General features: G+C 40.0%; 1 protein-coding gene across 6 annotated transcripts in view; it reads right to left on the reverse strand.

The window, feature by feature from the left end:
• LOC124159004 (serine/threonine-protein phosphatase 4 regulatory subunit 1-like) overlaps positions 1 to 24268 on the reverse strand; it is a 136398-nt gene that overhangs the window by 14664 nt on the left and 97466 nt on the right. For 5 of the 6 annotated variants that reach the window (XM_046534474.1, XM_046534476.1, XM_046534475.1 and 2 more), the window contains 5 exons: positions 11014 to 11156; positions 10495 to 10641; positions 8087 to 8257; positions 7618 to 7922; positions 6981 to 7302 (listed from right to left, as the gene is read on the reverse strand). In XM_046534474.1, the coding sequence (XP_046390430.1) occupies positions 6981 to 7302; positions 7618 to 7922; positions 8087 to 8257; positions 10495 to 10641; positions 11014 to 11156 (1088 nt within the window). Of the gene's footprint in view, positions 1 to 6980; positions 7303 to 7617; positions 7923 to 8086; positions 8258 to 10494; positions 10642 to 11013; positions 11157 to 11289; positions 11640 to 24268 lie in introns of those variants that run through there. The other variant, XM_046534478.1, reaches the window with a different exon arrangement.

Genomic DNA, 24268 nt, shown 5'->3' on the forward strand with positions numbered 1-24268 from the left:
AATTGAATTAAGCCAATTAAGTAAGGCCGTTTTACACAATGAATGATCATGCAAATGAAATTCATGCTTATGACAGCTTGAAACTTCTGCTTTACACAGTAAATGAATTCGGCAAATTTTCGGTGTAGAAATTATGTGCAGTTGTGTAACTATAAGTATACATATTATTTCTAGCAACATCTGTTTTGAAAGTCAGAATGCTTTGTTTATATATGAGCTCTGATATAATTTGTATTACTTAGACCAGCAGTTCCCACCCTTTTTTTCCTCCTGTACCTCTCTATATGTATATAACCATAGAGTAAGTATATTCTAGAGGGCTCACGGCATAGGCGGAAATCGTATCAACAGTTTTAAATCTCAAAGAGCAGATAGATGGCCCTGGAGTGGCGAGCAAGAGGCGAGAGAGACCACGTTCAAGGTTGCTTCCTGTCCCTCATTTCTCCCCTTCCCTTCCTCCCCTCTTCCTAACTCTCCGTCCGTCTCCCAAGCATCGAAGGAAGGGGAGACTATGTTTGCCTCTGGCTGATTGTGAGAGAATAGTCTCACTCCTCCCAGCAAATGGAATCGGGGCACCTATAGGGATTTCTTTCTCGCCTGGCGACCAGCGTCTTCTTCTCTCTGCTTGGCTTTCCCCATTACTACTGAAAACAGTTTTACAACACACAGCTGTGAATAAGTGTTGAAACTGTCTCATGCATTTCAAACATTGCAGTCCGAAAGCCAAGAGGAGAGAGAGGGAATTTTCAGGGGGTCCCCGGGCCCTTTAAATATATATTCGCAAACAAAACGAATAGGCTATCAGTTAGATAGGGTCACGGAAGTATTCACGACCACCACAGATTTTGATGAAATTGTGAGAGGAGATATGCTCGAATATCGAATGGACATTGGAGGGGTTTTACATGTAGCAGTGTAATACTATGCGAGACACAATGATTCCTTTGATGAAGTACTACAGCCTTCCGCAATGCGGTACTGGAACATTCGTAAATTTGAGAGATAACATCGCTGATGGTACCACCTGTGCACCTTTATATCTGTATCACTTATAAATGCACAAGCTTGAACTAAGTTCCACAAATAAAGATACATTTTAGCAAAAATAGAGTGTTATCAGAAAAATACTGCATGCATTTACATTATGCACATTAATATATCGTAAGCAAAGTACGTCACGTGCCCAGTCATGTAAAAACATCAGGCGCGCCCGCTCGAGGGTTAACCAAGATGTTTTACTTTGGATCATTGCTCAATCATTTACTTCGCTGGATATATCCTTAAAAGACTCTTGGCTATAAGTGGATGCATTAACTGCGAGAAAAATTTTTCTGGGAAAAAAAACAATTGAGGACAGAAGTCAAATATTAATTATGGAAAGAACATTTCCAGGAATAACTAATGATGCTGAGGGTTTGCTGTGTCCACAAAAGAGGTTTATCAGAATTTGTAAAAAAAAGCTGTTAATTTTCAGAAATCAATTTTGTGACACACCTCATAAAAGGAAATTGAGAAAGTCGATGCTTTCAAAAGCAGAGAGGTTCCTTAAGTTAGAGATGGAATGTGAGCCTGAGGTATGTAAGGAACAATTAATTCTCACTCTAAATTTACTTTTTCAATTTATGATAAGGAGGAGTTGTAAGTGGTTGTCCCAAGTTGCTTAACAGGCAAAACAAGAAATTAATATTTTGTCAAATTTATAGTAAATATATGCAACTGAATCTTATAACGTGAATACATGACTATGTACATAAATCAAAGTAAAAAATCATTTTAATTATCAAACGTTTCTGAATTTCGATATAAACAAGCCCTGACCCCAGCATTTACTCAGTAAATTAACTGATGATAACAAAAGGAAGAGAATCTCAGCTGCTGGATGAAATAGTGTAGAAGTAAGTATGAGGAACTCATGGCAATCAATGAATCAAAGGATGAAATGTGTCGATCTAAGGTGTGTCCTATTTCAAGTGTTCATCTACATCTACATAATACCCTGCAAGCCGCCTAAAAGGCGTGTGGCAGGGGGTGTTAGGACACCAGCCGTTCACAGCTATAAAAAAAAAGAAGTGCTCTAACGAGGTTGGGACAAGCGTTTATTAAAGTCCTTTATTGTTCGGGGGAAAAACGAATTCCCATATCTATCCGTTCGGCAAAAAAATCTCTTAATTTATCGCTTCTGTCGGACCTGGAAATATAGTGTGGCTCTAAGATTATGTTCTCTGTGTGGCTCTTAAAGATATCCATTCTTAATTGTTCAAGCAATCTAAGCCTAGCGCGCAGCCTCCGAGTCTCCAACGCCTCCCAGCCTAATTCGCTTAACATCTGGGTAACACTGTCTGTACGCCCGTAGCGGTTTTTGACGAAACGCACAGCCTTCCTTTGTATCTTATTCAGTTCGCGGATTAAGTCTTTCTGCACTGGATCCCATACACTCGCTGCATATTCAAGGTGCGGTCGGACGAGAGCGAAATAGCACCTTTCTTTTACTTTCTCATCCGAAAATCTTCCCACAATACGCTTGACGAATCCTAATTTCTTCAGGGCTATGCCGCAAATATTCTTTATATGTGTTCCCCACGTGAGGTTCGAGGTTATCGTAACTCCCAGGTACTTCACTTCGTCTGTTGCCTTTATGTTAATGCCATCCACTGCATAAACATTGTTAGTGTTGGATGAATTCCGCAAGAAATAAACCGCCATGCATTTGCTCAGATTGAGTTCGAGTCCCCACTCTTGACTCCACAAATGAACGTTGTTTAAGTCCGATGATAGAATTTCGGAGTCAGAGTGATCACTAATTTCGCGATAGATGACAGCGTCGTCAGCATATGGGCATATGCAATAGATTGCCGTTATGATGAAATTTTCTATGAAGTCCAAAGAATTAATTGCAATGAACATGATGTAAATGTAATATTTCCTCGTGCATTCATTCACAAATGGTTTGAATTTTTAAGATCTTCAAGTCTGCTCACCATTTTTTGAGAAATACATTAAGGATTAATATCTCTTAACAGCTAATTTATAACAGCAATTTTTAATCAACAGTTATTTTATTGAAGGTGCCTGGTTTTCTGATTTCGACACTGAAAATTAGCCTTTACCACTCGTTAGTATTACATCGCATAAAATGCTAATGAGTGTTATCTTAACCACAGATGCGTATTGCGACGCTTTTGTATACACCAACTAGTGTCATAGCCTAGCAGTAAGTGATTAACACTCTTGATTGTGGTGCACTACAGCCATCTAGAGAGTTTATAACGCCTGAGATTCAGATAATAGCTGGCACACTTGCATGACAGCAGCCCATCAGTGTACGATTCGTCTGATAGGCCGGAAGAGAGTGCAGATCAAGGCATTCCACTGGCGACTGCAGAATTTGGTTCTTGGAAACATTTTTAACAATCGAAAGCTAAGAATTGCCATATTTTTCTTGTTCCGCAACAACTTACAATCGGAACATGCTAAAAATACTCCATTTGATATTGCTGAATAAATGCTCACTGCGTAAAATCCATCTTTGGATATTTCGTTTTTCGGGCCCTGGCAGAAGGGATTCATATCCCGACGGCAAGAATTTAAGCAATGAGTGAACCTGGGCCCAGTTGCAGCCGCTATTTGTTTTACTTTTCAGAACCTCAACTAAATGTAAACCGACTCACGCGATAATGCGTCTCGTCAATTATTGACGACGACAATTATCACAACTATGGTCAAAATAAAGTCTCAAGGGAAGATAAAATCATACATTAGATGATCCCTGCCACCATATGTAAAACCCGAAGTAGAAACCCGGTATAGCCGAAAGAAACCTTTTCATTTTCGACGTGGTAACAGAATGGGCCATTACTCATCCCGCTATCAAGCAAACAAATCAAGGTCACCGACCATCCCTATTCCCAAAAATATAATACTATTGCTGACGCTTACCTCTTCGGTTCGTTTGCAGCGGCCCGCTTAAGAATTGATTACCAAATACTTTTCAAGTTTTAGTTACCAACTATGGTGAAAACGAACAGTGCAGTATGACCGTTAGTGAAAAGCAAACAGTGCAACATTGTTTTTAAGTGTAGCGCAAACTGTGCAACATTATTTTTCAATATAGAGATCAAATCTAGCATTCCTATTTTATTGCCATATTCCGGCACTTACTGTTGTAAATTACATTAATGCTTCACCAAAGTGTGGCAAATCCTAACTTAAGTTCTGAAGCACACTACGGGAAATGTATTTCATTCGATATGTTGATCGTTCAACGAAGCAAAAAAATCTTCCCTCACAGAAAATCTCTTCCTTGACAGAACAACAGCCTCACCTCACCAACCTATCTAATGGCAAAACTGTCTTCTTGGGAGGTGGGATCTTTCAGCACAGACTCAGGCCAGTAAGGAAAGACTGACGAGGTGCGGTCAATAAAAATTCATAACTTCCCTTGTAATCAAGATAAAGGTACAATTCTTACGCCAAAAATTAATTTACGAGTTTTATCAAAATTTCATACGCAGCATATATGGATCTATATCGTAAGATACGAAAGTTAGCAGGCGATTGATTTTTACCCTGCAATATTCCAGATTTTTGGTCCAAAAGATATATAAACAAACATAGCAACGTTGAAACTGAGTTATGAACAAATTAAAGTTTACCAGTATGGAAAAATATGCACAATTAACATTTCCTGCAAGTTTCAACTTAATACTAAGAACAGTCTAGCGGCAAATGGATTAGGAATATAAACTCTGAAGTCAAATTACTAGATGAAATTTGAGGAAATATTTTTTATAACAATTGTTACAAACAAAATCGACAAACCATTGTCTCCACTAAACGTAGCTACCCTTTCTAGTTCAGAATATATTTTTGGAGTTGCGGAACAAGCGCATTAAAAAAAAAAAAATGGCAAAAAATTGTTCCTCGACATCTGATAAATTGTTCCAGAGCTACATCAAAAATGTATAAGATTTTTGTACGTGCGGTGAGCCCTTTATATATACTTACTCTATGATATAACTAATATTGCAACCCCAAAAATGTAACGTGCACATTTTTTATATGTACACATTTCCTGGTTAAGAGATACATACTTTCTGGTGTCTGCCATTACAGATTATTTTTGGCACAACTCCAACTGCTTCATTGCATTCCCTCAAGCCTCAAGGGGTACACATACCACCAGTTGGGAACAGCTGGCTTAGACCAATTCAGTGGGTCTAACATACAGAAGTCACGAAATGGATGAAAACGGTAGGTAATGGATACCAGAAAATCAGTCGATACCAGGAAATCGAAACGAAGTAATAAGGTGTTGTAACCATGATGATAGCTTCAAGGTACAGTGTGGTAAATGACCTGAAGGAAACCCATCCTTTAAATGGCTATTCAAAGCCCTTTCCAATTCCAATCAATAAATTAGAAAGTAAGCAAACACAATTTGGGGAAAACTGCAAGCAGAGTCTTGCACAGAAAAATCTTACCATCCCACAGCAGAAAAAAAAACTGAAAATAACCTTAGAGAGAAGGCCTACTAAGGTCAAAGAGTGGTTGCCATTTTATTTAACAGTTTTAATGTGTGGGGTGCAGTTTGGCGAGGCGTTGGGCGAGGCATAGCGCTCCGCAACATAGCCAAATAAATTTCTTGAGTGTGCTACAGAATAACGTAATCAAGTTACTGTAAAAGGAAAAAAGTAAAGGACCTGCTCTATTTCAGAGAAAATGGGCTGCTTCCTTTCCACCACTGAACTCAATGCTTGCTACCAGCTAATTTCTGTAGCCGAAAGTAAGTCTGCAAGGTTGCAAATGATCTCTAGAAACTTTCGTGAAATTGCAGCTCAAGGTTGGTCTAGGTACCTAAATTAGTCATCTCAGAATATTAAATATTGTTGAACTATCGATGCAAGTGGAAAAAATTTATTGTGGCATTCATGGGTTAGATTCAGAGGTTTGCCTCTTGACTGATTGAAGTTATGCAATATTTTGGCAATAATGGTGGACCAGCATGATAGAAGTGCTATTTTTGTCGAAATGAACTCACCAAATAAACAGATTAAGTCATTTTATGGGACTCTTAATTCCAAAATTTTGGGTTCTAAGCATATTTAATAGTTTGATGAATATTTATATGAAATATGATCCAGTCACCCTGGAAAACTCTGAAAACCACTTATGGTTTTGCCGAATGACCCAACCTAGCGAGTTGCTCTGCATAAATTTGCATTCTCTCAAAGCATATATTGAATACATGTGCTGTCATTGGGGCTCAATGACCTTTCAAAATTGTATAATGTGGTATAAAAATTCCAAGGTGAAGCAGATCACACAATGGATGCTGTACATCAGTCCTTGCAATCAGTCAAGGAATCATACAAGCATAATCAGAGCATGCTCAAATTACATTCACATGATCATGACAATGAAGGAAAATTTGCCAAATTTGCCGTCAATACACACAATCATTCGAATTATCATTCATCGAATAAAACAACTTTTAATGGTATAACAGCACAGATACGAACAAAAACTGGCTATACATAGTCAAACAGTTTTCATGAATGCTTGGTGACCTTCCAATTCATTAATTTTGAGCCATTTCAATTTCCCATCCGTAATAATTACACCAATGAAACATATTCATCATTACCATTTTTAGCAAGGACAGCAAGTGGCTGAACTAAGGCTTGAGAAAACATTAATGGAACTAGTAACAATTTTGAAACACTAGAAAGATTGAGTCGTGCAATATGCCTCCAACCAATAGCTCAATTTTGACATTTAACAGCTTTCTTGATAGTCTTAATGAGTTAATTTACAAATTATTTAGCATTCTGGCAAAATTTTCCATGCAATACTATTTAGGGGTAAAGAAAATTATTTTAAACAAGTATCAGGCATGATCTAGGGGATATTTCATGACATCCATTGTTGCTTGTTGATTACAAAGCAAAAAATTTGTAGAGTTAAGTGGTATCTCATCTTACCATTTTATCACGGTCCACAGAAGAGGGGTCTTCAGCACCAGTAGAAGACACAACTGATGATTCAGCCGATACAGATGCCACTGCCATTAGAGGCGTAGGTGTGCTAAGAGCTTTTCCTGACTCGGGTGAGCTTCCTAAACTTGCATCTGGACCGACTTCTGGTATTGGCCACCTCCAATACAGGAAGGTGTTGAAATCATTTTCTGGATCCACAGCCTCAACTGTCGAGGAATCTCCCCCACTCACTGACTCGACACCAGAAGCATTTCCACTTACACCTCTTTCATCGCTGGTTTCAGGAGAGGAATCCTCTTTCTTCTCACTGTAACCATCAAGGTTTCAATAATTGATTATTTTATTTACAATATCTTTTCGTAATGAAGCAAAAAATTGTCAGAATAAGTCAAAATTTAAAAAATTATCCATAACTCTCCCCTGAAAAAAGGTCTATCTGATTAAGGGATGATATAATTCTCTAATACAGCTGGTCATAATGCTTGTACAGATTTAAATGCTCTTTCTCATATTTATTGCATTCATTGAATGAATAAGTCTCAATGATGACCTCGCTGTTTAAATTTTTTGCACATGAATGTAACACCAACATTTTAAAAGATTAATTTGAACATATTTGTACCTTGATCGTGATGTCTTCTTAGAAGAACGAGATGAGCGTGGAGTATCGGGGTAATTTGATGGCGAATTCGGCTCCTGACTCCTAATTGAGTCAGGAGCAAATGTCCATATAAAAGGACCCAAAGAGTGATATGCAGCAACTTTCACCCATCTTGACTGATCTCTTAATAATTCCACAAAAATTGGGGCAAGAACATTCTTTCGTGTCTCCAGAGTCACCACACAAGATACGGACAGGAACACATTGGCACATTCTTTCCGCACTCCCCAGATTCCATCCTTGCATAGCTGCACGAAACATGGCAACTACAAAAAATTATCAGACAGAAGTATAAGTAACTATGCCATTGAATAAAAAAATTCTTATCTATGATAAAACAAAGCACAGTACACATTCATCATTATTTAACTACTAAAAACCACAAAATAAAAAACAAAATTTTATTATGTACGGCAATAAAGTAACATACCAGAACATGCTCAGTGACCTCAGTTCCCATCAACGTACAAAAGTCTCCAATATTAGCAGCACACACAGTGCGGACAAATATGGCTTGGTCCGAACAGAGCGTCACAAAATGGTCTAAAAAGAGCTGCATTGCTTTTTCCCGTCCAATCAAGGGAGCTATCTTGCTCATAAGCTTGAGACATAGGTGGTAATGGGGGAAATAAAAATAAACAATTACTAATCATCACAAATAGAGAAAGTGAAATAAAACAACAAAAAGAGAACCATAGAACAGGAATAAATAAAAGAGTAAAATATTTTATTACCCAGCCAAATTAAGCAGAGATGAACCAGCGTACAAGTGTCTTTACGCTCATCAAAGCTGGCTGTGATATGGAAGACAAATATACACATCACAGCCACTTTGACGAGTGCAACGACACAGTCCTCATTGTCACATTCCCACTAGAATAATATAAGCAGTTACAATAATAACTGAAGAAATCAAAAAGTTACCTTGGATTATAATACTCCTTGCAATCATTGTTGAAATAAGCATCTAAGCTACCCACCGCTCATCAAAGCTGGCTGTGATATGATACATATTTAATGACATATAACAGCCACTTTGTGAGAGGCAAGAAGATCAGCATCTTCAGTAGTACCTGTGGATACAGCATGATGATTCCTGACTGATGAAACTCTCCTATGGTCCAACTCGTCAAAAATGGCTGTGATATGAGTAGAATTCTACACACCACAGCCATTTTGACGGGCAGACCAATTGGTAGCCAATGTTATAATTGTAATTCTCCTTGTTTCCTTCCTCCACATTGCTTGACCACACCAATGGCTCTCCTGATGATTACATCTGACCCCAAGCTCATCAAAGTGGCTGTGATATGACAGTCTCAACATCTCACTGCCACTTTGACGACATGGCAAGCAGACAATATATCAAAACTCCAAACTCCATTTCTGGTCTCTCAGCACTTCTTGACAGGTGTGTTTTTCTTGATATGATGCAGTAGGGTGAGCCTTTGCTCATCAAAGCTGGCTGTGATAGTAAACTTCAATTGAGCTATGACAAACCAGCTTTGATGCCAAAAACTCCACCTCAATTTACTAATAACTTTTTCTTGAGGCATAAGATAACGGCGAACTGATTTTTCAAGATACATCAACAGAAGTGAGATGTTAGAAGCTACATGAAAGACAAGGTAGTGAGACGATTTAAAAAAAACATCTCACTACCCATGTCTTTCACACAGCAACAACATCCATGGACATTGATGAAATTTAGATAGCGATAAAAGAGAATTTCTATAAAAATACATCAAACATTCGTAATGGGTAAATGCACTAACAGTAGACTCCTGTAATGCGATAGATTCACTATTGAATCTGCATCAATTTTGTTCGCTATTTTAATTTTCAAATATCCCTAACTATTTTAACCTATAATTCATCCAGCTTCTTAAGCCTTATTTACCAGTAAGACTATATATTTTTCAAGGCTAAAATATATAATTTGTAACTTCAAGCTTTTTTTTTTGCTATTATTATGACTAATAATGATTATTGCTGGGATATATTACCTCCTATAAAATAAAATACTTTCATAGCAAGGTCAGGATCACATTTGGGTTACGTAGATAAAGGCTTTCTTTGAAATATCATGCCAATGAAACAATCCATTGAATGATGATGAAAAGTGTGAACATTGAAAGAATTTTCAGACAGCATATATTAGATATGAAAAGAACGAGCTAGTGAGGAAAAACTTTTGTTGAGAATAGCTCAGCAAGTAGTTCAAGTAGTCTCACCTGATAATATTATCAACAATGCTTTCCAACCACTCAATTCTCTCAGAGATAACTGAAACAGACAACTATCTAATATCCAATATGTTGTTGATGTATTTCCATTTGCTACTTCTAACTCTAAATTACAAATACCTATTTCTAATAGGTCTCATAGGCTAGTTTTGAGAACAAGAGATATTAATTATCTCACTACATCACATCATATAAAAAATGCCAAGCTATTGCATAGTACAGGTAATAGCGTGAGACTGAAATAAATTTTCCTATTGCAACACAGTAGTAAACAAAAGTCAAATAAAATATGAATACACTATATTTCACTTAATTACATTCCTTCCAAATGTGATTACAAAAATGTAGTAGGTACTTAAATTGACAGCAGCTCGACTGATTGTTATCACAAAACAAGAGTCTTCTGTTTCATATAAATTTGAAGGGACAACATTTCATTGAAAAGAAAAGTGAAATAGTATAATAATTCCAGATACACATATAAATATTGAAGTTGACTTTGGCGTTTCAAAATAAATGACAAAACATCACAATATCACGGAGAAGCACAACCAATTAAATAAATGATGGGAGTGTAAAAATAATGACTCACCATAACAGCATTTGAGTGGTAGTCAGTCAAGGTTCCCATATCTGCAAGCATCAACACTACTGGGCAAACTTGGTCTTCAATTGCTTCACATGTGACTAGATTCTGTTCCATCAGTAGTATTAAAGCAGTTTGAGCAGTCTTTCGAACCTAAATAAAAACAAGATAGTTTTGTCACATTTTAGGCATTAATTTACAATGGAATGACTCCTATTTCTGTAAATGAACACACAAGATGATCGCCAATAGAAAAGACAAGACTTTAAAAGTTTAACTTCCCCTTTGAAAAAATGACTGTGACGAGGACTTCCAACAAATCATACACATTATTCCAGTATGAAGTGAACAGAATTCAGCAAAATAATTCTTATTTAATAATATCCGAGTCAAAGTACAAAACATGACATGAAGGCATTTAATATGAACAATAAGGACTTATGTAGGCACAATTGAGAAGTTAAGTAATCACATTCCAATAGATATAACCAATGGAAAAAATGATACCCAATTAATCTCACATACCGATTCTTCAATGTCTGTGAGGGTTTTAATCACCAATGGCAGCAGGTGACCTTCCACAACCCCAGCCAGTTGGCCTGCAACTTCATAGCAAAGATATGCTATCTGTGGCACTTGGACCATCATGTCTGTCCTCAGTTGGGAATCTGCAATGGAAGAAAGTGGATGAATTTTAGAAAACTTGGAATAATTCAGCCATAATGTTATAACCAGAATTGATTATAGCCATGGAAGATGAGTAAACACAGGCAGCAAGCACCTTCAATTAATAGTGCAAACCTTGTATAAAAAGAATTCAGAAGTTGTCGGAAAATGGTCCATAACTAGTCGACATCCAACTCCAAAAGTATCGCAAAACAGTTCAAAATATGTCGTAAAATAGTTGAAGACTTGTTCGAAGACATAGATCCTAAGGAAATAAATACACAGGGTCACGGAAATCGTGAATAATTTCGAAAGGCTAAAGGGCAGTAGTCCCACGATCCATATAACTGGGGACGGAGCCATGGCTCGGACGTGCCACACAGCCATGGAATGAGTCAAGGCAAAAAGCAGGCCCTGAACGTACAGCACTGAACGTCTCGCCCAGCCCATCACCACCACAACCGTCGAGACGGACGGTACACGCCCACCCGCTAGTCTTCCTGCCATCGGGAGTGTACGGGGCCGATACCACGGCGCGCGGCACACAATCGGAGCAAGGAGGAGAGGGGGGCACTCGCCCAAAGTGCGGTATGTGTGAAAGGCCCGACGAAAGCGAGAGTGCTACGTCCTAGCTCGCCTCCGCTGCGGGAGAGTACGGGGGCTCTCCACTGCCCTCACTCCCCCCCCATTCATTGGCGACGCCGCCGACGCCGGAGTGAGTACGTTCATTGAGAGGCGGGCGAGTGAGATGGCGGGGGGAGGAGAGGGTAGGCGCCGAAGAAGCGGCAGGGGGACGCGCGAGGGGAGCGCGTGGGGGAAAGCAAGGCAAGAGCGGGGGAACTCTCTCTCCTCCCACCCGCACGCAGCAGCGGGAGAGAGGAGGGGAAAGAGGGAAGAGACCCCGATCAATACGCCACACCACCTCCTCCCGGCCCCTGCATCCCGGACACTACGGCAAGCGGGAGGAAAGTCGACGTAAAAAAAAGCGAGAGGAGTACTACGGCATTAAACCACACAGGATTTTCATCAAGGCACCTCCCTTTGCCTCGACCGTGCCATTCCACGGCTTCCGCCGTCATATCCAGAGGGTTAAAAAGCTAGAGAAGGGTAGGTGGGAGTTTCCCACCCTTCCGTTTTCCCCGCCACAGTTCAACCAACCAACCAACCAACCCGACCGACCGACCCCAGTTAGATTCTTCATTCCGCTTTCCTGGCGAGCATCCAAAGGTCGATTACCTGACGACATCCCCTCGCCGTAGCGCGCTCTACGTTTCGGGGCGGGAAGGTGAACGCGAGAGAGCGGGGATTCTGCGTAGTGATGGAGGATGCAGCAGTGGTGGTGGTGGTTTTAAAGGAGACGTGAATTAATCACGGCCGCACGCACGCAAGGATATAGTCGCCCAAGGCAGGGTCGAATCGCTTGCGGGGATGGGCCCGGCACCGCACAGACTCATCCCATCCACACGTTGCATACAGTCAGGAACACTTATCACACGGGAGCCCACTATTCTATGAGATTCCCCACCCGTGCACCTCTTTCTCTGCTCTACTTGAGAGCCGTCGCGTGAGCTTATGGCGCTTACTCCTTTCACTCGCCGGCTATTGATTTTAAACAGTGAAAGGCAATACAGCTTCATGGATGGAATAGGGAAGCGAATTTGGATTGGAAGAATAAAAAAAGAGCAAAAACTTAAAAATCATTCAATTGGAGTTTCGATCGCAAACCAACCTCCATTATCAAGTGATGCAACTTTGTCCACGATTTCCTACGAAACACTATTCAATCTCATGAAATTGTCTCCTCGCAAAAAGAAACAAATTTCACGCTACAATGTATATTGCCGACGTATGAAATTAATCAACTAGCATTTAAATAATATGAACCACTAATTAATAATTGAAGGAATGTTAAAAGAATACGAAAGAGAAATTCCGAGATACCACCTTCAATGCTATCAGAAATCTTCTAAGGTGTATGTATACTACATCCATAAAGCGAAATAAACCCACGCCTCTAGTTGATAAAGAGACTTAAAGAGCCAAAAATAATAGTCTACATCTGATTGGGAGTCTATGGCTTACCACCCGAACGGATAACACACAGGGTTTAGGAAGCTGAAATTAGAAATACAGCACTCCAGTCGATAGAGACCCCCATTCTCACGAGATTTATTAATCAGAGAGAACGAATTTGAATAGTTTCGGAAAAGATTGCAAAAGCATCATAGGGTCATCGACATTTCTCCCTTAATATACTGAACATCGCTGAAAGAAATTATGATTCAATATTTCATTGACAACTGCACAAATAATGAAGGTACTATTCAAAGAGTGGCCATTAATTACAAGGGTGCCTCCTCAGCAGCATCCCCCCCCCCCCCCCCAGGCTGCTGAAAATTAATGAAATTTCTCCATACAAGTTCCACTAAATGACAAATCACTCACTATTCAAAACTAGCAGGGGTGCACTCCAGCTTGTACTTCCGTCAGCTTACCGAAGACTCACAGGAAAACCCCATTTTCAAATATAACATTAATAGCTAATAAATCATCTAGGCACCAGCCCATCATCTGTAATACTAATAACTCAACCAGTTCCCTGTCCACTTCACCGAAAGAGAGGTAGATAATGAGGGATCCATATATCTACTACGAATATTGCCCCGAATCAATATTGGTACATGGAGAGAAATGACAACGAAAATGTACAACAGCAACGACATGGTCATGCAATTATCACGCCAATGACGGAAGTATTAAGCCAAGGAGTGACAACCATGGATTACGAAGACGAAAGAGAATATGGCTCTAGTATATTTATAAATGATATGAATATACAATATTCATGAACTTCACTCGTCCGCGCGATGTCCAGAGCTCAGAAAAAAAGATGCGAAGTGAGTCTAACTCGACTTTTCGTTTATTTTTTTGTATTTTCGTATCTCTAGAGAGTTTTTCGATTCCATAATAAATGCTTGAACGATAAAGGAGGCCCATGTTTAACTATGAAAAAATAAAATACTGCACACTACACAATACCTAAGTTAAAGTAACCCAAGTGATCGCAAGTAACATTAACGCAGGAAATTATATTGAGAATCCTCTACCTGCCGGGGACATCTGCTTATGAATGCATCGACCCATAATATTATTTTTCTTAGGATTACAGGAATTGCAAATTACGCTCTTTCGTAGAATGACATACCGGCGCAAAAACATACGGTCTAGACTTAACACAAGTCGGGCGTTTCAAAAAACTAAGGGAGCCTATGGAGCTTGGATCTGCATGGAGATTGTATAATAGAAATAATAGAAGTATTGTTTGTAATGAGACGGACATTAATTACAAAAACGCGTCCGCCATTCGATTTATTATTGAGCTTTCATCTCCACTGAATTATTTAAGGCGCTCGAGTAGGCAGTTGATACGAAAGACGATAACCTCGAAACAAGAGCAAGTTCAAGGTGCTGGCAGCGACGCCTTCCACCAGACAAAAAACACTAACGTTCTATCACCGAAGATGTCCACCAGCATTTACCCATGATTCAGCGAAATAACAATAAAAAAATAACGAATGTGAATACGTTTACCAAATCATCGCCCGATCGCTTCTCAGATGGATATTTTATACATTCTACATGGCTGTCACTGAAAATTTCCGTAGAAAATGAAACTACCGAAACTTGTAGCCTAAGTAGCAATATATTATAAAATTAGAGTAAAAGAAGGAAAATTGGGTATATTAGGGAAGGTGACGAGAAGAACTGAGACCACCACGAAGAATGAATACATGCTGATATTTAAAAACTCCATAAAGAGCTTTTTCCGAATCAGAATTTTAATAGTTATGCCGTACGTGAAAATGAGATATTTTGTCCAATTATATGATTTACGTCATATGTAAATGTTGATACCGATTTTAGTAATATATACACAAATATATTCTTCCCTATGATCGCAAACTCTTCCTTAATGCTATGGGAATATACACGACCGCATTGATTTTCATCTCCAGTTTATTCCTTAGGTGAATAAATACTATGAAGTACTAGTGATTAAAATGAAAATTATATTAATAAATAAATTAAATAACAAATACATAAAATGTATTTAATATTTTTTCTATGGAAACCCCGAAGCTGGGAAACAAATTCTTTCGTTAATCCTTATTTATATTTTTAGCATTTTCATTTATAAACTGGCCTTAATTCTCAATTACTCCCAATAGCTGCGCAGTCTTCAATCGACTTCCGGCAGCGATTCTACTTATTAATTATAATTATCTTAGAATGGTAATTTGGTGTAGAAAAATGACGAAGATCAAATGGAGAGAACGTGCGAGTAATGCAGAAGTTCAAAGAAGAGTGCAAGAGAAGTAACTTGAAAACCAGTACCCATGCCAGATAGGTCGCCGGTTAGGGGCTAGGCGAAAATTAGTTAACGTGATGGTGTCAAGTAAAAAACACTCTTGGAATGGACGTTCGAAACCTTACCAACAATATGTTCCCTGTAAACACGGATCACGGCTAAATGAAAAGGAGAAATAAAATTTAGCAATGAGGGTATAGTACTAACGATCGCTAGACGTATGTATAAAAGAAATATCCTCAGGGTCTACGACCGAAGGCTTTCCCTGCGAAGTACCTACGAGAGAAACTAACTCTCTCGCTTCGCATCGAGTCAAAGTCTTACCAGAACCCGATTTCGATGAGTGAAACTCAAATAATCACTATCCTTCCCCAGGGCGGGTTGCAATAGGAGAGGGGAATGCCATTCACTCCACCAGCGACCACAGAATATAACACAGAATTAAAGGTTCCAGGGAAAATTTTTTCACAGATTTCAACTTGAAATTATTACAAAGCAAACAAAAATTTAAAGCCTGTTGACTTTTTGTGGAAGATTCAGGATTCCATAGACGCTTACTTTCTTAAACGAAAATTCCCTGAGAGTGCCTTTTCCATAGTCGGGTTCTTGGATACTTTTAAGACGATGAGTCATTATTTAATTCGCTATATCCAAAATTTCGGAAGCTACTTGGAAATAGAAAAAAACTGACACTATGACTGTGTAAATATAGGACCTGGTCGATCATACCTCTGATACCTCTAGCAATCGAGGATCGAAGTACCGTCACAATATCATTAATGGACTTACCGCTTGTGATGCCATGCTGTCCACGGACATGAAAAAACAAATTTTAAATCGCCTCCTTCAAAAGAATATGAATATATAATTGATTCATAGCTGAAACTAACGTTCTTATTCAAAATTTCAACATTAGATATAATTACAACATATTGAACCGGATTGTAAGCGTGATCTAGTGTATTCAACTCATTTAAAACAATAACCCACTTCACACAATACTGAATCCACCCAAAGCCTCCGTCATACACGTAATTTGAGTTTATGTATTCTACTGATATCCCAGACATCCTATAGAATAATTTTCGCCACATTATTTTCCAATTCATAAATGAAATAGGTTATTTGACTCGAGATGCACTTAGTAAAACTCTTTTATTTCTCGATCAAGAGAATTCTTGGAAACGGATGAGTTCAGTTTGTTTCACATGATAACCAAAACGGAATAGTATACGTTAAATTAATTAAGGGATAGCAGTAATCGTACGTGAAGGTAGTTACATCGATGTACTCACAAGCGATGGCTAAAAAAACATCAATCGGAATTTATGAGTTCGATTTGCGACAACCTATCCCGTCTCATGGAAAGAACTTTTTTCTCCCCCGTTTCGACGACCTTCAAAGGTTCCGCCGATGCATCATCACGAAAAGGGAAGCAACCCTCAGTGCACACAGAAAAAATGAATGAACACACAGGAATCCCCGGCTTATCCTGACGAACTGAAGCCATCGTGGGAAATGTGCCGGTCATGATCCAAGAGGCACGGGAGAGCAAATAGTAATCCAGTAGAAAGATGGAGGAATCCATCAGAAAAGCTGATCAATGAAGAAATAGTGAAGTTTCAGCCTCTGTAATCTCTCACTATTAATTACTGCGTTTCGGAAACATTCCCGTCTGCACAAATAATCCTTACTTTTTATTTTTAATCGATAACCCGAAAATCTGAAAACTCAATTCATAGGTAATATCAAGAATTTATTTAATGCAACCCGCGTTACTTCGCATCTAGTGATTGTGTAACAAATATCTAACGGTAATGATTACGGAGCAGTATCAGAGTACCTTTCCATTTGGAATAACTATCCCGAGTTACAAAACCCGCACATTTTCCATCAATAAGAGGCGATACAGGGAAATGAAAGATTTTTCCGCTCCGCGAAAATACCATTCGGCAGTTTGGATCGGTGCTCAAGATCGTCCGCATGCAGTTTTTTCCTTTTCAACCAAAGATCGACAAAAGGATGTAGGCGCTATCATTTCATTCGATGTACCGCCCCTCCTCCGGCGGAAACTGAAGCCACAGACGGCAAAGACCAAACGAAACGGGGGAGGTAAGAAAGGAAGCGAAAAATAAAACGGTATACACTTCGGGCGTCTCAGACGCGGCAACTATTTCGACACCGAAGACTAAACGAAGTACGCCACATTCTCCATTCACAACGCTTAAAATATTTCCAGTCATTCAACTTGGGAAGGCGCCGCAAGACATTCTCAGACAGCGCTTCACCATCGCCGCGGAAATGAAAATAGAACAAAATTGGACGAAGGGGAAGGAAAACTACAGAGCAGGGAAGAAGGGCTCACGGTGAAAATGGGCCGAAATACATCTAGCAAGGGAGAGGAGGGGAAAAAGAGGGAGGGCGGAAGGTTGATAGTGAATGAGAGGCGGAGGTGGTTCGGTTGGTGACGAGCAGTGAGAAAGCAATGTCACAATGAAGGCAAAAAATATCGGCGATGTAGTATTTACCGTTTGGTTGGTTAAGGCAAATCCACCCACCATTCAGGATGAAGTAGAGAGCGTCAATGATAGGGTGAACCAAATCCATTGATTTCAAAATCGTACTTGGATTTTGAATGGAATCGCAGCTAAAAAAATAAATGTTAGCCCTTTTTTTCCAAATTTAAATTTATATTGCGACTCTTGCGTTTTCAGTACTTGAACATGCACTTGTAATCAGTGCATTCGATCGGTTCAGACCATCCAAATATATAACGCTGTCGCATGTTAATAAAAATGACGACTCCTCCATCTGTAAATGACGCTAGTACCTAATTGAAGAAAAGTGAGCTGCGTTACAAAGCAAAAACTGGATTCAGCCACATATGTCCCTTTTACAGAAAACCATAGCTCCAATGATACATGCACTTCAGGGCGGAAAACGATCCTAATCATGTAGGTTCACCATCAATATGTTATGTGCCAAAAATGCGTCAGTGATTAATTCAATAAAATCGAATACAACTCAAAATTATCGTGAGATGGTAAGACTTCAATACCACGGGAAATACCTAAATTAATCCGTAAAGATATCCACCTTCCATAACAGTTGGACCTCTTGAAATCAAAAGCGTAAAAGCCTTTCTCCGGTTGTAGCGTCTTGACAATTCTCAATTTCTAATTATAAATACTCACGCCTGTAAAAGGAGTTCAAATTAGAAGCATAATTATGTAATTCTCTTTCCAATAGTATTAAAGACGAATTTTAATTCATCACGTCGTCAATTTATAAGCCTAACTCAAAACCCCGTAAACTAATGCAGTCACACCTGTAGCAGGAATCAAACTAAATTAGTTTTTAGTGTCGTAAAAGGATAAGAATATGGGAATACAGTATGTAATAACTCTTGGCTACATTGTTTCTATCCGATGTTATCGACATAATATTTGTACTTAACATACACCTTAACGGGTCCAAATCGTTTATCCCAACTAGACGAACTCATCTAACCATTACAAACTAATGGAACGCAGCTGATTACGAGAACACAGTACATTCCTAAAACCGAGTTTAAATATGTCTAACGCTTTCAAAAAGGAAAAAAAATCCTCTAACTCGCACGTTTCTCGCAGATAATATACCTTTGAAGTAAATCATTCCAGCAGAAGTATGAGTTTATCGAAATTAATTAAGTACGGGATATGGTACAATATATCAGAAGTGTTACCGTGGACTGAAACGCGAAGACAAAACATAACGTTTGGAGACTAAATGGGGGACGACAGTCGCAAGCGTTATTCCTTACACCACACCCTACCCCTTAACCCGGATGTATGAAAATTGATGCAAGAAAGCGGACGGAGCCACGAGACGAACATTTCGCCACGCACCCTGGGGGGCGAACCGCGTGGGCGCGCCGCCCGACAGACTGCGGAAATAGCCCGGCCGGCTCCTCCGAAACCTCCACCACCACCGCAGGGCCCGGCGATATTGCTCCTCACCACCGACTTCGCGGCATTGGTCTCGTCGAGGCACGTTGCCCCTTCGATTTTAATGTTACCTACTTCACAAAAAGATTCCCTATGAGCGAAAATTAGTCTTTACTCTAACACTAAGCACTCATTTGCGTTAAATAAAATTTCGTCCAATTATAACTACTTGAGTTTGGTATTAGCATACAACAATGTTGGTGAAATAAGAAAAAATAACAGTATATCAATGAATCCAAGAGTATTTTTTTTTAATTTCATTTATTTGGTAAGGTTTCTTCTAAACCACAACTACTGCAACATATAAAAAACATAGCCAAGGTGACTATGACATTTTCAAGTCAGTTCCTTCACATAAGAAATAAAAACCGGCACATGATCTGGGTTAGGATGCTGCAATTAGGCATTAAAGAGCTACTGGAGCGATATTTCTAGTTTTTTGTGCAATTATCAACAAGAGAATTAAGTTTTCATTATTAACGCTGCGAGTATTATAAAGAAGCAAGCATGTGAATAAAATCAAAATTATGTCCACGACGGGAGCATTAAATAACATGGCCGACTCCTAGCTATGCACTAGTTACCAGGGAAGCACAAAGCGGACCAGAATCTGCAATACGAGGTAAATGGTTACTAACTTGGTAATTCAAAACGATTTAAGTGTAAATATAAAAATTACTTTGCTTAGATAGTGAGCATTGAGAACAGTCAGAATACTTTTTCTCTTAGAACACATTATTTGACGTCTTTAAAGTCGAACCATCCGTTGTCGGAGTCGCTGTCCTAACTCATTCTCGTACCAATGCGCATCCCTAGGCCAAAAGAGCAACGAATTTCTGCGACCACATAGCTGAAGAGATTCAAGAAAACATACCATTCGGATAAGGAGGGCTTCCGTTTTGCGTTGAAAACACTGCACGAAAAATGGTCTATACAACTTGCATACAAAGATTTTCATAGGAGGCTGCGTTCCAACCTAACCTTGGCCTTAAAATTTTGAATGATTTGATCCCCGCATTTTAAGTCTAGCAGTGAATCACTATATGCACTGGGCCTGATGCCATGGGGAGGTACATGGGAGGATACTTTGGATCTGGACATCTCAATTTCACAGGTGATCCAGGTAGGTGCGTGGAAACATTTACCAAGAAATTTCCAACGAATGTTGTATACCAAAGCAAAACACGCATTAATTTTATTTGCCAACCGATTGCATATTCAACCGGGGAAAATAAATCTCACATCACGCTATGGAAGAAAGGTTGGTGACATAACAAATAATTCCCATTATGTATAAAAGAATAATCGCCAAATATTACACCAGTTAAGCGAAATATTAAACTTTGGAAAAGAATCAAACGCTTTTTAGATGGAACTCGTTGGCTTTTAGGGAATTTCTATTACCAAATCTCAATCCCCTGATATTTCCTTTTTCCCTTACCAATCAAATTCTTAACTAATGAGACTCATCGCCCGGCATTACACTTGTGGACGGAATAAAAAGCGAACAAAGAAATCCTAATCACAATAAAGCTCGACTTCTTCACGCTTTCCGCAGCCAATTTTCAACTCCCTGATTTTTCATAGATCTTCCCCTGTACCATATCCATTAAAATCCTGACTTAAAAAGGCCCCTCGTCCAGTATTCAAGTTTCCTCTTTTTCACTGAAAACGGAATCCACATTGAAGGAACAGATTACCATGGAAATCCTATTCTCTGCCGTAAATCCACCCTGCCGCTCACCAGGCCTCCTGTAGGACCGATTAGACGGAAGGAAGAGCAGAGGGAGTTTAAGACGTCCGCCCGTCCACCCACCCACACCCAATGGTGAGCGCTTGCGAGAGAGGAGGAAGGTGGCGGTGGCGGCAGCGGTGCCAGCGAAGTAGCAGCTACCACAGGCAACAGATATTTTTAAACTTCCCCACGCACGTGCCTAACGACGTCTACTGACAACTTCCTGCTTCGTCCCCTATACAGCGCCCGTCCTCTTCCTCCATGAATATCGCCCCCTCTACCGTCCTCGACGAGAACGCCAACCCCGAAAAGAAGCTCCAAACCGACCCCCGCGCTCGGTCCCCTGACAGACCGCTTACGATCGGTCACACATCTAGCCCTGAGATACGCACAGTCATCATCCCTACCCCTCCCCGAGATATATTCCTCAAAATAAAGTAAAAAAAATAGGGCACGCACGCGTTAAGTCCGCGGTGCTATGAGGAAAATGAGCGGAGCTGACCATGCCCAACAGGCACTTTGCTGGAATAAACATCGAGCGGTGAGCTCCATCGGCTTCCGAGCCTTTCTCTCGCCAGGGTTTCCTCCGAGTTGGGTTCGGACAAGAATTACTCAGAAATTAACGCTCCATGGTATTCAATTATTCCTCGCGAAAATTTCTCCGTATAAAATATTTGCACCACAAGTTCACGTGCCACTTCTGGAGCCCTATAGACACAAAAAGGCTGCTGCAAAGAGTGCGATTGCGCCATAGTGTGACTACCGTACTTGTAGCCAGCCTATCATAATTTCAATGAACCTTTCTATCACCGCATCGGCTGATCAGCTGGTGCTAGAACGCTGTATCTAAGAAACAAAACCCTACCATCTAACACTCTCTGAAAAGTGAATGGAAACGCACAACGTGCGATGATATGGGACAAATCAATGCCAACATGGATGAGGTTGAAGGTAAGGGATTATGGTGGGCATACAAAGATTCAATTAAACATGGAAAGAGGGAATAAGGCTTTTCGTTCATTTGAAAGATAAGTGGAAGTAAAATGTTCTCTATCTATGACCGAATGCCACGATATTGGGCGAGGCATGCAGCTCGTTTTCCACGTAGTCAGAAAAACGTTCTGCCCTTCAATGTAAATAACTGGAATTCTAAATCTCGAAGATCAATGTTCGGGATTTAATTATTTATTCTATCCGATTACTCATGAATCTCTTGAAACTTCCTCTCTTTTTTTCGAAAAAAATAAAAAACAACCCACACCAGAACATTGAACGATAGCCCGTTCTTAGACACAGCTCCCTTTTATGGACACCTCCCATTTACTGGCAATAATTGCTACCCCTGCAAGTCACATACATTAAAAGTATGCCCTTTTAAATACCTAAAAGGTTCTCTTGATGGTAGAGAGAGCTTACGCAGTATATTTATCGCATCAAACGGCAATGTTTAAAAACTACCAGAATTAAAATTGGTTCCCAGAAGACCCACTCGTAGAAGGTAACACTGATTAAGTTTTAATCACCTCGAAACCACTAAAAAGATTTTACGCCATTACGGAAACAGTAAAACATGATTTACGAAAAAAATGTTTTACACGCAGTACATGAGCCGTCAGAATTAGCATACCCGAATAAATAAACAACTGAGGCTTCATTAAAGGACAAAAAGATGCATCGGAAACAATCAGGCCACGGCTAATGACAACAAAAAACTACCAACGAATCACCGACCAATCAGAATAAAAAACAGCGAGATAAAATTAGTTTATAACGAATGATCAATCATTCCGTACACCAAAAATACTATTTTCCATTAATTCGCAACTTAGAAAGGAAGTGACTCCACTTAGCAGCTATATTTTAAAAAGGATGCATTAAAGTTTTTTTGTAAACTAATACATTAATAACGAAATTATAACGACTGAATATATTCTCATATCCGGAGTGCTTTCCCTACATCTCGCTACAATTGTACGTTTGGCAGAACAGCTTCACAGCAGTCGGGTCGGTTGGTGCTGCTTTAAGGTATCTGCAGCTCATACTCTGTGCCATTCATCAATTGATAATAATAATGGAACCTTACTCGGGCGAGGATGAGACTATGCGGCCGCCTATTCCCTCTAATATTCAATTCTTCTATTTTCAGAGAACTGACCATACTCCCGATTCGGTACCACGCATTCCATATTTACGGCATCAAAGAGAAGAAAAATGCATATCAAAAATATACGTTAGAATGCCTTGCAGCCGCCACTTCACGAATAACACCTACCAGCCAACGAGCACCCCTTACACTACGACCAGATCTTCGTGAAAGAGATATTTCTTTACGGGGAAACCAAGTTCAGGACATTGAAAAAAATGAACGCTCCCCTAAAAATTCATTGGACTAAACTAAATAAACGAAACAGGATAAAAAAACGTTTCCGGCACAAGGGCCATCGACATGGTGAATAAGTATCTGGTTCTCCACACATCCCGGAAACCCAGGAGGCAACGGACGGGTGCAACGCTGGCTAATTCTTCACCGAGTGTGTGGGCAGGGGAAATGCGAGAGAGCCGCTCGCTCACTCTCTCCCCATTATACACCAGATAACAATTCGGTTACACCGTCTCACAATCGGCTAGCTTCCAAACCCCCCTACACCCTTCCCAAGACCAACGAATACCCTATACCAACCGGAACATGTGGGGCCAACATAGCCCAGGGGTACGGAACGAGGGGGGAACGAGGAGGAGGCAAAGAGGGGGATAGAAGAATAAAAAAGATGAGAAGAGGAACGGGAATGAGCATGGGACTGAGCGGAAGTTATGCCGCCTACGTCCCACGTGTTTCGCCCTGCATCCACATCCCACACGCGCGCACCAAGCCAACACAACCCACGGAGCCCTCGGCAGCTGCTGCCGTTACGGCCTCCGTCACCAGAGCAACGCGGACGGACGGTTTTGGTGGGGGGACTTGGAGAGAGAAGGGGAAGGAATATAGGGGTTCAAAAAGTGAAGGGAAGGGGTACTCCCAGG

The sequence above is a fragment of the Ischnura elegans genome, chromosome 5 (assembly GCF_921293095.1).
Source record: "Ischnura elegans chromosome 5, ioIscEleg1.1, whole genome shotgun sequence".
Taxonomy (NCBI): domain Eukaryota; kingdom Metazoa; phylum Arthropoda; class Insecta; order Odonata; family Coenagrionidae; genus Ischnura; species Ischnura elegans.